This window comes from Thunnus maccoyii, chromosome 9 (genome assembly GCF_910596095.1).
Source record: "Thunnus maccoyii chromosome 9, fThuMac1.1, whole genome shotgun sequence".
Lineage (NCBI taxonomy): Eukaryota > Metazoa > Chordata > Actinopteri > Scombriformes > Scombridae > Thunnus > Thunnus maccoyii.
Genome location: NC_056541.1, coordinates 3,883,868 through 3,901,545, shown reverse-complemented (window position 1 = coordinate 3,901,545; position 17,678 = coordinate 3,883,868). Strand labels below are relative to the sequence as shown.

The window sequence follows — 17,678 nt, the reverse complement described above, 5'->3', positions numbered from 1 at the left end:
TTGACTGAGGTTTCTGGAGGTTTGCAGCGGGACACATGACTGTCTCAGGGACTGACAGGCCGTCATTGTTCGGTCAGATGTGGTCAGTTTTTCTTCACAGGAATCTGTTTGTCCTGCTGGGAACAAGAAGGTCTTTATCTCATAAAGAAAGGAATGAACAGAATTCTTGGTTTTTGTTTCTGCATCAGACCACTGGAGTAAATTCTAAAATGTATAAAATGGGAACATAATGCAAAGTTTCTGTTTAGCAGAAACTGTGAAGAGAAATCATTTCAGATGGAGTTTGTCAAGTGATTAGAAGTCAAATCTTTACAGCTGCGACTGATGACCACAGTTAGAAAAACACTGCCATCTAGAGCACGTCTCCCACTATAACCAGTGAAGTAACCTTTGTCATGTCCTGCAGAACTTTAGATTGATATTGTGTATTTTTTAAAAGCATCTCTTCTTTTTTTTAACTTTAAATCAGAAGTCCACCTTTCTACTTTTACACCTTTCTATGACCTGGATGAGTGAGAAGCTTTAAAAAGTCACAGTAGACACGTAAAGAGAAGCTGTTGGTTACATGAGCTCAGTCTTAAGACCTCTTATGTAAAACAGAAGTACACAGGAAGTAGTAGGATGATTGTTAATAAAGGAAGGTGTCTGTGTTCATCAATAAAGTTTTAAAAACAACAACATACATTCTGCAGATAGTGAGTATATGTATTACAGAGTTATAACATTACTCATATTAGATCTGTAAATCAGATTAAAAATGTGATGTGATAAAATCAGTGGTGGAAGAAGAAAAATACTCTTTATTAATATATTTTATTATTATTATTATTCCAATCCACACATTTCATCTCTCCTCTCCAGGCCACAACTCAAAACCACTGCTTCTGTTATAAACAATGAGCCTAAAGTCCATCAAACAATATTTTCTATAACAAAACATCTATTCTTTTTTTCTGCATCTTACATTCTACAAATACATGACAGCTTCTCTAAGGGAGGAAAAAAAGATATTTGATATGCTAAAAGATATTAAAAAAAACAAAACAAGGATTGAATTGAATTTCAGTATCTAACATTCATTTTGTGAAGTTATATATTGATTTCTTTGCCACCTGTTGTCTCACATTTGGACATTTTTTCTGAGTTTGTGCATCGTGACTGGTGTGAGATGGTATTTATGAATGAATCTGATATAAGTGTTTTAAATGTTATTGCTTTTATTGCTTTTGATTAATATATTATATAAAAAAAATCCCTTAATACTCCTTTACAAATAAAGATCTTGGATTCAAAATCTTAAGTAAAAGTATATAAGTTGCAAAATGTACTGAAAGTATCAAAATTAAAAGTATTTAATATGTAAAATGGTTTCAGTCAGCGTGATATTTACAGATAAAAACGTATTCAGCTCTCTTTATTGTTTTATAACATGCAATCAAAGAAGATTTAATGTGTTTTTTTTTACTCTGAAGTGAAAACAGATTCTCTACAAAGTGATCTAAATTAACCACAAACATAAAAAGACGTAATCAGATCTGATTATAGCTGTAAAATAAATGTTTAATGGAGTAAAAAAGAACAATATTTCCCTCTGAAATGTAGTAGAGTGGATGTATGAAGTAGTATAAAATAGAAATACTCGAGTAAAGGATCCTCACAGGATATAATAAATCATTCCTTTGGTTTAAATAATGATTTCATAATTTAACTGTGTGGGTGTTGCAGCTGCTGTGATGATGATGATGATGATGATGATGACTGTGAGAGCAGCTGCGGGACGCTGGACATGTGACCCTCCACACAGGAAGTCAAGAAGAGTCAAGAAATGAGTCAGAGATTCCTCCTCCTCTTCCCAAAAAAACACCCCCCCACGCCCCCCCCCCCGACACAACAGAAACCCGGCCTGACTCCTGCAGCACCATGCCGTGCAGGCTGCTCGGCCTCTGCAAGTATGAAACTAACAAGCTGGTCCGGATCCAGAGCGTCCGGCTCGGCTCTCTGAAGTGGATTCTGAACGGAACCATTCTGCTGGTTATCTGGTGAGTGGATGTGTGTGTGGGGGGGACAGCGGAGATATTTCAGCCCCCGCAGCTGTCTGCAGGCTCCGGGAGCGGCTGACTGCACCCGGCTGCTGTTTCTATTGCAATGCTTGTTACTGAAGTAGGAGGAAAAAAACAACAAAAGAACAAAAGAACATGCTTGTGTAAAATCTGCACTCACGGATTTGTTATCCATGAGCTCAGAGAACAATGACAAACAGTCAATAAGAGGAAAATGCGACAGTAAAAATGAATAAAACTCCGGATTATGAGACCCTGAGGTGTTCACTGTCATACTGGAGTGTTGGTTTCTTGAGACTTTGTAATACTGAGTAAGTAAATATAAATACAAATAAAATATCAGTTTACCATGAGTAAGAGCAATAAGAGAAAAAACCCTACAGTTAAAATGATCAAAATTTAGGACTGTAAATGTATTAAATATAATTTCATCTTCTCAGTATTTGTTGGTTTTTCAGTTCATGACTGAACAACGTCATCTACAGGTGAAGCTGTGAATAAAAAGTCAGATTCAACATGAAGGTTTGTTCTCTGAAGAAAAAAGTAATTTAAGGGCAAACTGAGAGTACAGATGTACACATGGATCTTTTATTTTAGGGGCTCCGTACTAAAGTAAAACTTGCAGGTTTCCTTCTAAACTTCTCACATGCTTTCATTTCAATAAATGTTCAAATGATGATGTTCACAGTTTCACTTTTTGTCCCAGGAGATGACAACAAATGTCTTGTTTTGTCTGATTGACAGTTCAAAGAACATTTCTGCTTAACAACAATATTCCAATAGAGACTTGCAGTGTTTCTATCCATAGTGCCCTAAAACTCAAGATAAAACAAATAAAATAAAAACTAAATATGCTAAACAACTAAATAATGAAACTAAATGAACAACTAGCAAAAGAAAATACAATCGAAATCAGATATCTAGAGTGATCTATCTTTGTATTTTGTATGTTGTGTTCTGTGTGTTTTTTGCTTTGCACTGTTAGTTTGTTGTTGTGTTGTTGTATGTTTTGATTGTGGGGGACTGCAGATGCAAATTAGCTTTGAAGTAACTCCAGTGAATCAATCTTAAAAATACAAATATTAAAGGAGCAGTGTGTAAGATTTAGTGGCATCTAGTGGTGAGGTTGCAGACTGCAACCAACTGAATACTGAGATCTCCGCCTACTGAAGTCTGGAGATTTCTAAATGCACGGTAGCTGCTTGACCGGCAGCAAGAACGGCCGCTAACAAACCAACACCCCTGACATTTTGTCAAGGCCTTACTGGAAGTGATGCTCTCCCTTCATTCTCCTCCGTAGTGAACCGCATGTCACCGTCCCACTATGAACGGCCGCCCTAAAAAGACTTCGGATCGGTTCTGCAATACAGGTTTTTTTCTTACTCTCTAGTTGTTTCCTCTCAGTTTTAACAACAAAACCTGGGAGATTGTCCTCAGTCTTTATGAGCGAAACATTTAGAGACTTGTGAGTCTAAGGAGAACCTACGGTGGTCACGAAACTTGCGGAAAACGCGAAAGGTCTTCTCTATAGCCAATATTTTGTTTGTTCATTCTGGGCTACTGTAGAAACATGAAGGGCTCCTTGTCTCATTCTAAAGTAATGGAAACACAACGATTCTTATTTTCAGTCGATTATACACTAATTTAAACATACTTATGAATATTATATTCCATTTCTGTCAAGTCTGCTCCACTACATCAGTGGTTCTCAAACTTTTTCACATCGAGGACCCAAAACTGACACAAATTAGACTGATAAGATTTTTGCTTTTAGATGTTTTATTACAGAAAGTCTATGAAACCCATGACCAGAATAGTCAAACATTCTGTCATTGTGTTACTTATGGAGGCATTATAGTGAAAATAAATTATTCCCCTTTTTGTTGAGGGTCCCCAGAGCCCAGTTTGAGGACCACTGAGCTAGATGCCACTAAATTCTCCAAACGGCACCTTTTAATAATTATTAATGAAACAAAAAACAAATTAAATAGCTTCTACACTGTTTTTTTAATGCATCATTCTCAGTTTTGTTTTTATTCTGCTTCACATTAAGTTTATTTGTGTTGTTTTTATTTTGCAGCATCATGCTGTTGTGGAACAAGGAGTACCAGCAGTTCGACCTGGTGGTGAGTTCTGTCACCACCAAGGTGAAAGGTGTGGCCCGGATGCACCTGCCCGGGGTTGGGGACGTGGTCTGGGATGGGGTGGACTACAGCGGACCCGCACAGGTGGGAGCTGGAATCTAAAGCTGCTTTTATGTTTGCTTGTATGTCAAAGGGGAAAACTTTAAAAAGACTTTCTTTCATCATCTTTTTCATTTTAGGACAAAAACTCTTTCTTTGTGGTGACCAATGTCATTGTGACAAAGAATCAGAAGCAAGGAAACTGTCCAGAGGTGCTCTTTTATTCTTATTATCATTATTACTATTCATCTCATTTTAAATAGTTAAAGTACTTTAATGTTAACAAGATCAACCAGGGCCTCGTTTCCTGATAATTATCAATCTTAGAAGTTACAGGACAGGTTCACATTTTTTCAAGTGTGTCTTAAAACAACAGTCAGGAGCTCAAATGAACATTGAAACATGTTTTTCTTGCTGTAATCATTCCTCCTGTTCATACTGACCACTACAAGACCCCTTCATAATGACCTTACAATGGATATGATGGGGAACAAAACCTATTTAAAAGTTTATCTGAAGCTAATATGAAGCTTCAGCATCCAAATGAGTCAAATCAAGTAGATATCTTTCAACGTTAAAAAGAAAGTCTTTTTAGTGCCAAAGTTTCTCTTTTTGTTACTATACTTCCACCACAGCTCAACAGGGAAACACTGTCCGAGGAAACAGAAAGAATTTGATGCTAAAAAGACTGTAAATGTGTCAGATATCTACTTGATATGACTAACTCAGACTGCTGAAGCTGAATAGAAGCTTCACATCAACTTTTAAATGACTGTGTGGACACACTGTGGGTTTTGGCCTCCATCCCTTACATTGAAAGCACATTTGAAGGATCTTTTAATATCCAGTATGAACAGGAGGAATGATTACAGCGAGGAAAACCTCTTTCACTGTTCATACGGACACCTGACAGACTTGAAAAATTGTGCACCTTAAGATGCTCTCAGCCTCTTACGAGTGTTTCGGATTCACGAGGCTTTGATCTGTAACAGCTGATCGTGCTGCTAATGGTTCAGATGAAAAGTTAGCAAAACTTTCTTATTTTGCAGCAGTGTTTATATTCCAGGTTCCCCTTAAAGGCAGACTGTGTCGGACTGACAAGGACTGTAAGAAAGGAGACTGGGACCAGCTCAGCCATGGTACAATGACTTTTATTTATTTTTATAAAGTGCGGGGAGAATTTTATGGCTTTATTAGGTAGCGACAGTAGAGAGACGCCAAGAATCGAGGGCAGAGAGATGAGAAACAACACAAAAGAAAGAACTACTGTTGGAGTTGAACTGCAGATGGAAAAGGACAATTGTCAGTTTCTGAAGTTTAGAGGCCCTGAAAACACTTTTTAAAAAAAAAAAAAAAAACATTGCTCTTACTTTGAGCAATGTTGTACAACTGCAGCTAAAATTTTCTGAAAAACCAAGTTTTGAGGGGCTTTAAAGGACTTCATTACCCAGAAATCCTGACAAGTGATGTCATTAAACTAAATTTGTTTTCTGGCTTTGTGTCTGGTGGCATCACTGGTGAGTTTTTCTGCATGGAGCCATTTCCTGCTGCTAAAGGAAATGTATTTAAAGGTGCAGTGTGTAGAATTTAGTGGCGTCTAACAGAATGGACTTGGCAGAAATGGAATATAATATTCACATGTTTTCATTAGTACATTAGTGCACCGCCATATTGCACCGCCATGTTGCACTGCCATATGGCACCGCCATGTTGCACTGCCATGTTGCACCGCCGTGTTGCACCGCCATGTTGCACTGCCATGTTGCACCGCCGTTTTGCAGCGCCATGTTGCACCGCCATGTTGCACTGCTGAATTTCTACAGTTGCTCAAAATGGACAAACCAAACACTGGCTCCAGAGAGGGTCTTTTGCATTTGTTGCGAGTTTAGCGGCCTTCGTAGCTTCTCCTACACACTTAGAAGGGGGGGGGGGGGGGGTATTCAGTTGGTTGCTATCTGCCACCTCACCACTAGATGCCACTAAATCCTACACACTGGTCCTTTAAGTTTAGATTTTTCATTTTCTGTGAATCAAAATATTTCCCACCAACATGAAAACAAAGACTGAATAATTTAATTAGAAAAACTGGGTGAAACTACAACATCTCTGGTCGTGAGGATGAGACAGGACAGACATTAAGCTGCCTGTTTCGGCTTCTGTTTGGTTGCCATTTGACACCACGAGAAGCAGAGGAATTTCTCATTGATGTGTTGCAGTTTTAGCTTCACCCAGCTTTAGTTCTCAGCTCTCTGCTTAATTAAAGATTTGGATTACAGATCAACAGACTCCATTATGACAGTCAGTAGAGTCTAAAGGACTGTTTGTTTTCCTCCTGCAGGGATTCAGACGGGATCATGTGTGAAGTTCGATGTGTTAAAGAAAACCTGCGAGGTTTCTGCATGGTGTCCCGTCGAAACCAAGACAAACCCTCCGAGGTTTGTTGTCAGATCAGGATTTTGTCATGTAGGCGTCTGGTTCAGGAATTTAACTCTTACATGTTGCTCATCATCATGCATCATGCTTATATCCTAATGTCAATATGCTGACATGCAAAATGTTACAGAAAGTATTCAGACAGTTACACATTTTTTTGTAGTTGATACAACATGAAAGTGCCAAGTCTACTACAACTATATCTCCTATGTAATTTAAAAAGACAACTTTCTATATTGATGTTAACCTGCTCAGCTGAGACTTCTTATTTTAGTGTAGGATCCATCACTTTATTTCAAACTGAATGTGCTGAAACAGAGAGTCTGAAGAATAAAACATGTGTGACTGTCCGTCTGGACTCTACTGTTACCATGTTAAATGTATGCATGCTAACATGCTAACATGCTAACGCATGCCAGAAGTTACATAGCAAACATTGTGCTAACATGCTGAGTGTTTTGAACTGTCCATGCTGCAGACCTGCTCTGCTGGCAGCAGCGGAGAACTTCACCGTCCTCATCAAAAACAACATCAGATTTCCAGCTTTCAACTACATCCGGTGAGATTTCTGCTTCTGATGAGACTGTAAACTTCTTCAGATTAAAATGTTTCACACAGTTTTCTGACTTCATGCAGAAGGAGGGACAGTTTTGAAAACTTTTAATTGTTGGCATTTCGAAAAAGTTTTGCTTTATTTGCTTTTTTTCCGAACAACTGCTTTATATTTGACATTGATGGAATGAGGGAGTCGTTTCTACCTGTGCTACAGTTCACATTGCAGTGTCTTCATCTCTCTGTGGAAATAAGTGAAATATTTTGCATGAATGACATGAATATTTTCCTGCAAGATTTTATTTTTGTCAAAGTAGAAAAGCGTCTCCACCTGACACATCAGAGTCTCTCGTGTCTTCCAGGAGGAACATCCTCCCGGAGATGAACGGCGCCTACCTGAAGAGCTGTAAGAGGGAAAACGACTCCCTGTGTCCGATCTTCAAACTGGGAGACATTGTGCGAGAGGCCGGAGAAAAGTTCTCTGAAATGGCGATAGAGGTGGGAGTACACGTCTGAATGTTTCTTATTAGTTAAAACATTTTACAGACTAACTTTATTGCTGAGATCTTAACAGAACTGAGTCCAATAGGTTGTTGTCTAAAAAAAGAACATATTTATACAGTAAATTCTGCTTCAGCTGATTTCTGGCAATGATGAGCTTTGCCAACAGGATGTTGTTCATGTACCTACTTCCATCTACTCTCAGTTTCTTGGGTTTCTCTTCCTCTCTCCTCTTCAGACGGCCCAGTTGTGGTAAAATTTGTGAGTCATTTGTCCTCAGTGAGGGATCAGCTAAAGTTGAAATGAAACAGTCCAAAAAAAAAAAAAAAAGGAACAAACTGTCTTCAGTCTGAGCAGCAGTGTCACTTTAACATGAGCTGTTTTTATTCTCTAGAAGTGCTCCGTTCACCATTTTTGGTACAAAAAATAAATTAGTTGATGTTTCTTCAATGTAAAAAATCTTTCTTATCGCATCAAACTCGAGTCTTTAACCCTTCGCACCTGTGAACTTTGTTTGAACCCCCTCAAATGTGGAACATGCTCTGAATATGTATTTATCAAACTCATTTATGAAGCGTAAGTAAGGAGGAAGGCTACTAGAAGAGAGCGTGATGTCGCTGTTTTATGACATTCAGAGCCACAAAGTAGAAACTCTGGTGACGTATAGTGCTCTTACATAGATGTATACACATCATTCAGCCTTCATAGACTGGAGACAAAGCTACTCACATGGGTTAAGAAAATAAATGTAGCCTATGAAGTCAGTTAAAATAGAAGGAAGGCTTAGTTTGACTCAGCTGTTGTCACGTCTTACTGGCACTTTTTCTGTTTTTTGGACTCTTTGTGTTTTTGTTCTTTTGACTTTCTTGGTTTTTGTTGTTATCCTTCTGATGCCCTCAGACTTTTTCTGTTTTTAGTTGGACTTTTTTAGGGTTAGGGTTTCATTTGTGTTGCATTTGTTTCCTGGTTTTGGTTTTCTCTGTTCCCTTGTGTGTTCCTGTGTTTTTTGTGTCACCTGTTTTTTTACTTTAGTTCTTGTTTTATTTTGTAATATTTCCTCCTTGTGTCTGGTCACTTTACTTCCTGTGTTTGATTATTTCATGTGTCTCACCTGCGTTTCATTTGCAGTCACTCCCTGTGTATTTATAGTCCAGTTTTCAGTTCGGTCTTTGTCGAGTTGTCTGCTTCTTTCCGATGTTCCTGTGTCTCCTGCGTTCTGGTTTGTTCCGATGACTTTTTGCTTTTGTCATTAAAAATATTTGCATCGGATTGTCCCTGCCTACCGTCTCTGCATTTAGGTCCACCTGCTCCACCCTGACAGCTGTGTGAAATTGGCTCTATTCAACCACTTCAACTCCCATAATATTGCAGCATCTTGTGTGTGTATATATATATATATAGTATATTGCATATATATGTATAGATTGTGGTCACCGCTGTACGGCATCTTCTCTTCCACTGTCCAATTCGCCTTTAACTACACCTGCTGGAAACTTATATTACTGATATGAGGAGGAAATTGGAGTCTTAAATACTGGCTGAGATGGAAGTGATTTCCTCAGTTTAAAAAGTTAATAAAGTGGTTTTACTCCCAGTCCTGAGAGGAGGAGCAAAACTGCATCACTCTGAGAATTTTTGGCCAGTTTAGAGTCATTTCCTACTGTTGAGAAGCTTGATAAATACCGGCCCTTGATGTAAAAAGGCCTCGTCTGAGGTTTTGTGTTGAATCTAATTCCACTGTTGACCACAGGGGGGCGTCATCGGCATCCAGATCAAATGGGACTGCAACCTGGACCGGCTCATGAGGCGCTGCCTGCCCAGATACTCCTTCAGACGTCTGGATGAGAAAGAGAGCAACAGGACCCTCTACCCCGGCCTCAACTTCAGGTGAGGGGGAGGGTCACTGGGGTCAAAGTTCAAGTTCTTTATGTTCATGTACTGTTTGAACGTTTCTGCTCACTGGAAAGTCGTGACTATCGTGTGTCATGGGCTTGGGTATTTTCTGTCAATATCTTGGCATTTTTATTTTTGCAGAATTGACACAAAAACAATAAAATCCTCAGTTATTCCTCAAAGTTTATTTTTGTCACGTTGGAAAACATCTTTAGACAATCAAGACTGAATGCAAATCTGTCTTACAGCTTCTGAAATAAATTAAATAAATAATCACAACATGTTTTTAGTGTATTCTGTAGTTGTGGAGGACACTGACTGGCTGGAAGGTCATGTGTAATTAAGACTCATCACTAATAATAACTTTCGTTTATAAAACACGTTTCAAAGTGAAGTTACAATGTGCTTTATGATAAAAACAAGAGGTAAAGAGCAAATAAATAATCAAAACAATCCAATAATCCAAAACACGAAGATAAAGATAAATTAATCAAGAACAGTTACACAAATTCCCATCATTTAAGAAAAAGCCAGAATATAAAAATGAGTTTTAAGAACAGATTTTAAAGAGGTTCCATTTACCGTTCATCCTCAGTGACACGGTGAGAGTTAGGAACCGTTAATAGGGTCCTGCTAGAGGATCTCAAGCAGCGATCAGGCTCATATGGAGTGAGTTGGTCACAGATAACAAAGCAAGGCTGTAAAAACGAGCAGTAAAATCTTTAAAATCAATTCTAAAAGAACTCAGAAGCAACCAGTGAGAGGCAGCAAGCGTCAGTGTGATGTGATCGCTTCTCTTAAAACTTGTTAAAAGCCTGGCAGCAGCATGTTTCACCTGCATACACCCACATATATCCATATACCCATATACACATAGACCCAAATGAAGTGCATTGCAGTAGTCAAGTCTGCTAACAAGAGGATTGATCCAATTGTGGTTGAACGTCTCAGTTGGACAAAGCAGGACTGCACCACGTTAGTCATCTGAGCATCAAAAGACAACCGTGAATCATAAAATACACCTGAGTTATTGTTACATGAGGCAACTAACTGGACAAGAGATGGTTATCTGCAGAAAATGTTTGGACATCCATTGCTTAGGCGAGGCAAGAGCTTAATAGAAACACATTGTGACAGGCCAAGACTGTAAAAAAAAATATGGACGTAGTTACCGTGACGTCACCCGTTGGTTTCTGAAGGGCGGTTTTTGGGCCGAATGGCTGAAACAAGCCACCTAGCGACTGGCGGACCTGTCACTCAAAGCAGCCATGTCCTTCATTATGCATAACTTTACGGCTTAATTAAATTTAAACGGGTGAGTTATAAAAAAATTCACCCCCCGTACAGTTGTCATGAAAGAGGAAATTAGCTACAGAGACCAAAACCGTTTTTTGTACCAGGCTGTAAACATGTTTATTTCTGCTTTAAAGTTTGGCATTTTAACATGGAGGTCTATGGGGACTGACTTTCCTCAAGTGGCCATGTGAGGAACTGCAGTTTTAGGCACTTCAGCATTGGCTTCATTTCTCAGCCCCGGAGGTTGCTGCTTGGTGACAGCAAGAAGAGTCAAATACACTTTATGAATACATTTCTGTAAAATGAAGCAGGCTGACTGAAGTTAACTGTCACATCTTGTTGTGTTAAAGACACAAAGTATTCAGTGTTTATCATATCTACTGGTTTCAGGTACGCAAAGTACAACATGGTGAACGGAGTGGAGGAGCGAACGCTGTACAAAGCATTCGGGATCAGGTTTGATGTCATGGTGTTCGGACATGTGGGTTCTTTTTTTTTCTCTCTTTTTATTTTTATAAATGATGTCAGAGATTCTCTGTGTTACCTGCAGTTTTCATTTGTTTGCTTGCCTTTTCCTGTTTTTTGTTGTTTCATCATCACTTAAAGAGTGAGTGAGAGAGACTAGACACACTAGAATTTGTTTGACCTGAAGGAAAAACAAAATAAAAATCTTGTCCAAAAAAAAAGCAGAAAAACTAAAACAGCTAAGAGACAGTAGAGAATTATGAGGAGAAACCGCACCACACATATTGATTATAATGTGAAACAGGGCTGCAACTAATGATTATTTTTTTTATCGATTTAATCTGGTGATTATTTTTTTCAATTAATCGATTAATCATTTGGTGATGAATGGTGGAAAACATTGATGTCTTATTTGTCCTCATTTTAAATCAACAAATCATCCAAAATACCCAAATATTAAAGTTACGGTAGTATAAGTTCCAGGAATCATTGGATAATTCGTAATTCAAAAACCAAAAAATGGTAAATCTGTTGTTTGTTTCAAAACAAAAACAAAACATTTTTGGTGTCAGAATCAAATAACGAAAAACCGATCAAACCCGTTTTTGATTTTTGCCGATTGGTTTTATTGTTATTCCTTTTTGGATTGAGTATCAAACACGTCTGCAGACATTCAGCCGATTCGTTTTTACATTTGAAACAAAAAATAACGATTTATCCGATGATACTCGGACTGTATGAGAAGTATAATTGAAAGCTTTGAACCATCAAATCTTTGGCATTTTAGCTCAGAAACTTTACTTCAACTATTATTCTGTTGATTCAATTATTCAAAATAGTTGCCGATTAATTTTCTGTCGATTGACTAATCGATTAATTGACTAATGGTTGCAGCTCTAATGCAGAAGGTAAGATCTCCTGAATTAAATTTACTTTTACGTTTGTGTTCCTTTTTTTTAATTTGAATCCTGTCCTCAGTCTTATTACATAAAGTCACATAAAATCACATAAATAATCACGACAAAATGTTAAATTTAATCTTAAAATTTAAACCAATTAAGGCTTCTATTGCAGGCCCTTGTGATATGACTTAGTGTCTGACTTTATGTGTGTATTTCTTGTTGTGACTGAGAGGAAACTGTCCAACATGCCATATCTGATGAATAAAATAATGTTACAGATCTGATGCTGAACATTCTGTATCATTAACTTTATTTGTCAATGTCCTCTTTGCCTCCAGAAACTCATAAACTCTCTAAAAGTTTCTGACTCTGGAGAAGAAAGTGGGGAAAAAATGGAAAAACAAACAAGTGGCAGTTTGTTCTGTTTTTGCAGGCGGGGAAGTTCAGCTTCATTCAGCTCATCATCTACATCGGATCAACGCTGTCATACTACGCTCTGGTGAGAGAACACACACACACACAGTGGGAGCTGCAGTCACACAAGTGTCCATTCATGCATTTGTCCTCCATTAGTTCTGAACACAGCAGGAGTCACTGTTGAAGTCCAGACTTGGACTCTGAATTTGGACGAAATGAATGATTTTTCTCTACTGGCCGACGACAAAGAGCTGAATAAACTCAGTCAGAAAGATGAAAGCTGCAGGAGGCAAGATGTTTGAGTAAAAACTCAGCTGGGCTATAGAAGGAAATCACAGACTTTAGCTCGTCCAGTTTAATAATTTTAGCGGAAACCACATAAAACATGGACAATGCATCTGTCACATATGTTTATCGTTGCATCCCAGATCCAGAACTACACACTAATTCTGAGCAGACAGCTTGCAGACTAAATAGGTCGAGTGTGCTTTGGTTGGATACGTCCTGTCACAAAATGCAATGAGCAGCTGCTGGAATCTGATAAAAAAAAAGAAGAAAAACAGATGAGGAAACAGCTGGAAAAAATCTGCAGAAGACAAAAGCGGTCCGTCTGAAGTCGCAGATGATAACATGTCCTTCGTGGGAGGTTTTGAGTCCTTTCTCTTTTAGTATGAGATGTGTAGGAAGCTTCATTTGTTGTATACTGACTGCAAACACAATACTGTGAATTAGTGTGGGTTATTTGGGACAACAGGTTTTATGCAGTCTGGATTTTTTGCTGTGTTTTTCGCTTACTGTAAGTAAGTAAGTAAAACTTTATTTATATAGCACCTTTTTTAACACACGTTACAAAGTGCTTTACAGTGACATTGGGACACAAAGAAAATAGGACACACAAACCATGAAAGACACATTCAAGAACACATACAGACATCTCACACATATGAACACCGCAAGCATACAGTCATCACCCAGAGCACACACTTGAATTTATCAAATGTTATGAGAAAGCCATTTTTAAAAAGGGTTAGGGTTAGTCAACAGATTCAGCTGATCTGATGGAAGTGGGGAGATTGTTCAAAAGTCTGGGTTAGGGTCAGGGTTAGGTTTAGGGTCAGGTTTAGGGTCGGGGTTAGGGTTATGTTTAGGGTTAGGGTCAGGGTCAGGGTTAGGGTCAGGGTTGGGGTTGGGGTTAGGGTTTAGGGGTTAGAGTTAACAAAAGCACAGTCGCCTTTGGTTTTTAGTTTGGCACGTGGTACGGCCAACAGGTTTTGGTTGGAAGACCTAAGTGACTGCATGGTAGTATACAGGCTCAGTAGCTCGGATATATATGCAGGAACTAAACCGTGTAAGGCCTTATAAGTGATTAAGAGAATCTTGAAATCAATCCTGAACTTCACTGGCAGCCGATGCAGTGAGGCTAAAACAGGAGCAATGTGGGATCTGCGGCCAGTCCCAGTTAATATCCTCGCTGCTGCATTTAGTACAAGATGAAGATCTACTGTAGCCAGAAAATCCAAATTTGGGCAAAAGGTCGGACACTTTCAAAAAATAGAAAATACACAGATGTTATGGCCCCTTCAGACTGTGTGACATCCACTATGGTGAAGGTTTACTGCATGTCACGTTGTGCGAGACACCTGTAATAAAGTCTTAGTCACAATCTGCATCAGACTGTATGACGTCAGTTTGAGGCCTTCAGATTGTGAGATGAATGTGTTGTTAATCTTAACGCTACGATGTAAATAGAAAAAAAGTAAATGAAAGTAGAGACTCATCATCCATCTGCAGAAGCCAAACAAACTTCTTCTTTGTTTCACCTCCATCTCTTTGATTTTTGTGTGTCATGAAGGTATTTAAGAGAACGAGTGTGTTTTCCCCTTAAACTTTAGGTACAGTCACATTATGACAATGTGGTCTTCAATTTCTGACACTGACACTTACCTTTTAACCATCAAATGATTTCATTCATAGATTTTATTTGACTGCCATGAAATGCTTCCAGCTTTGTCTCAAACCTATTCGTTCCTTGTGTAATGATAATGAAGAGGGAACCTACAGTATCTTCATACAATGTAGGATTGTCCAAAGTATTTTTATTCTAGAGTTTCACGTGTGCTATTTGATGTAACTGGAACTCATATTTGTAGTTTACCTCATGTTTTTACTTCTAAATGATGAGTCATTAATGAATGTTACAAAATCTCAGAGAAGACTTTTATTGCTTTAATCTTTATATAATCTTTTAGGGAAATTAATGTATATAACCCAGACTGGGTAATCTTGTCTGTACATCAAGATATGTTTTGTGGTTGTTTATGGCGTTTATAACTGGTGTCTCTTTTCTTTTTTTCCTTTTCTTGTGTGTTTTTAAAATAGATTTGTTATTTTTTGCCTTACATGTGCCATCCAGTATGGGAGAAGAGAGGTGGTGAAACTTTAAAGACTGGAGGAGTAAAGAGGATGAATGTTTTAATGTACATAAATAGACGAGTATCATATTTGTGTGTTTATTATAGAATAATCTATGTTCAGTGTTACAGATGTATGTAGGGGCTGATCATTTACTTTTACAGTATACTGGATCTAACTAAATAAAAACTTGATCGCAGAAAGGCTTCTTTGGTCTCCAAAGCTCCAGAATGATCAATTGTCAGTCTAGGAGCACCATTTTGGATTAGTGACCAAAGATTTCTCTCATGATTGTCTTTAAAGCTTAATGGAGACCCTGACTGCACTGCAAAAAACACCCCAAAAACCTTTGTTTGGACAGAGACGTTTTCCCAGTTAGTGTTTGCTTGGAGCAGCATCTAGTGGTCGTTAGTTGAACTGCATCTTCTGACACTTCAGCACTGTGTGATGACTGTTGATAAAGTGTAGATGAGGTGTGTTGTGATGTGGACGAACTGACTAAACTTCTCGCCTGTTTCTTTCTTTCTTTCTCTCCAGACGACAGTGCTGCTCGACTGGCTGATCGAAACCAGCTGCTACTCTGCAGAAGTCGGACAAAACTACTCGGAGAAGAAAGTGGAGTCGGTCCAAGACAAACAGAAGGTGAAGTCAAAGCATAAAGATGTTGTGACATCTGTGACCATCTGTGAACCAGTAGCAATATAGAAGACACTATTTTATACACACTTATTTTTATACAACTGTTCTTATTAGTATAATCAGCAAGTTTCTGATCATTCTGAGTATCTGTGTGTGTGTGTGTGTGTGTGTGTGTGTGTGTGTGTGTGTGTGTGTGTGTGTGTGTGTGTGTGTGTTGCAGTGCATCCTGTGTGTGTCCTATGTTGATGAGAACAACATTCGACTGGTGAAGAGATCACAGAAGAAAAGTTTACAAGACGTCAAGCCGATGTTGGTTCAGCCACGCAAGGTAAACCTGCTGCACAGAAGTTAGATCCTAATAATAATAATAATAATAATAATAATAATAACTTTATTTATATAGAATCTTTCGTACAAGAAATGCAGCTCAAAGTGCTTTACAACAAAAGAAATTACATGAACCTTGTGCTTCACATGAAAAAGACATAAAATGAACATAAAAACATGTTGGAAAAAGACATTAAAGGTATAATATGTAATTATTCCACATTAAAATGGCTTAAAACAACTAGACCTATGTTAAATATGTTGTTATATGTGTCATTATCATTTTAAATGTTGGATCCATCTTCTCGTCCTGACAGGAGGACACGGGACACCTGAGAGCCGTGCTCTCTCTGCTACAGCCGGACAACGGCGTGGATCACGACGCTGAGCCTCCTGACGCCCCTAAACCCGACCTGAACGACAGACCAAGTCGTCCAGCCTGGTGTAAGTGTGACCGCTGCTCTCCGTCGTCTCTCCCTCAGGAGCAGCTGTGCTGCCGGCGGAGCGACGGCGCCTGCATCACCACGTCTCCTCTGTTTGAGCGGCTGGTGTTGAGCCGCTCCCTGCTGGAGGCCGTGCTTTTGTACCGGGACCCTCTGTGTCCGCTGGCTGATCGGGGTCAGACCGCCGACCTGCGTCACTGTGCCTACACGCAGTACATCAGCTGGAGGTTTGGGGTCCCACCGGAGGACACCCACCCTGCCGTCCCCAGCTGCTGCGTGCGGAGAATCAGGGAGAAGTATCCGAGCCCGGACGGACAGTACGGCGGCTTCATGCCAGCCAGGACGGCGTCCATGCAGGCCTGCGCTAACGGAGAGCTGTGAGAGGAGTGTTTCCTCCCTCCGCTCACTGACCTACTAACAGTGTCTTTATGTTAAATCTGCCTTACAAAGCAAAAAAAAATGTAATAACTTCACTCAGCTTGGTGTAAAAAGAAAATGAGTCGTTTTTGTCAGCTTGTGTCGGGTCATAAAGGGATGAAAAGGAGGAAGAAAAACCTCACAAGTCAATGAATCACTGCGTTTCCAAAGATCATCTGTCAAGTCGTTTGGCTGCTCAGTAAAAAAATATCTTTGAAGCAATTTTTCTCCGTTTTACTCTCTTTAAGCAGCTTTTTTACCTTTATAGGGAAGAAACAGCATTTTTAACAGCACTAACATTTCTCCTGCCAGGAATGTGTTTGCATCCGTCATCATATGGAAGGATGAAGGTTTTTGTTCCGATATGGGATAGATAAGCATCGCTACTTCAAACCCTACATGGGTCATAGCAAACACCTCTATCTAGACTAGATTTTAAATGATGATGCCAAAGAAATGTAATAAAATGTGCCTATTTTTTATGTTTCTCTGTCAGCTCTGTGTGAAAATGGTGCCAAATGATCACACCTGATCAATACCTGATCACACTTCAGGTATTGGTGAGACGATTAGAGTATGAGTAACGAGCATCCAGGAAGTATCCAGTTGAGTTTGAATGTTTTTCACATTTTTGACACATTTTTCAAGTTGCCAAAAAGTTAAAAACATGTTTGTTTGTTTTTTTAATGTTAACTTTTGTTTCCTGATAAGATGCGAAGGCGTCAGAGGAAAACCGAA

At 38.9% G+C, this 17,678-nt stretch overlaps 1 protein-coding gene across 1 annotated transcript; it reads left to right on the top strand.

Annotated features, from left to right (window-relative positions):
- Window positions 1-1,854: 1,854 nt before the first annotated feature.
- p2rx7 (purinergic receptor P2X, ligand-gated ion channel, 7) lies at window positions 1,855-17,532 on the top strand. The gene is made up of 13 exons (XM_042420815.1): window positions 1,855-2,039; window positions 4,141-4,288; window positions 4,384-4,455; window positions 5,310-5,382; window positions 6,582-6,678; window positions 7,155-7,235; window positions 7,591-7,726; window positions 9,480-9,616; window positions 11,309-11,399; window positions 12,719-12,784; window positions 15,652-15,756; window positions 15,974-16,081; window positions 16,398-17,532. Exons 1-13 carry the CDS (start codon window positions 1,921-1,923, stop codon window positions 16,902-16,904), a joined length of 1,740 nt encoding a protein of 579 aa, XP_042276749.1. The 5' UTR covers window positions 1,855-1,920; the 3' UTR covers window positions 16,905-17,532.
- Window positions 17,533-17,678: the final 146 nt, after the last annotated feature.

Bases quoted from the DNA above. Each gene is read 5' to 3' on its own strand.
- p2rx7 (XM_042420815.1), top strand. From the start codon at position 1,921: ATGCCGTGCAGGCTGCTCGGCCTCTGCAAGTATGAAACTAACAAGCTG. The intron at 4,289-4,383 runs GTGGGAGCTGGA...TTTTCATTTTAG, and splicing joins ACTACAGCGGACCCGCACAG to GACAAAAACTCTTTCTTTGT. The intron at 6,679-7,154 runs GTTTGTTGTCAG...TCCATGCTGCAG, and splicing joins ACCAAGACAAACCCTCCGAG to ACCTGCTCTGCTGGCAGCAG.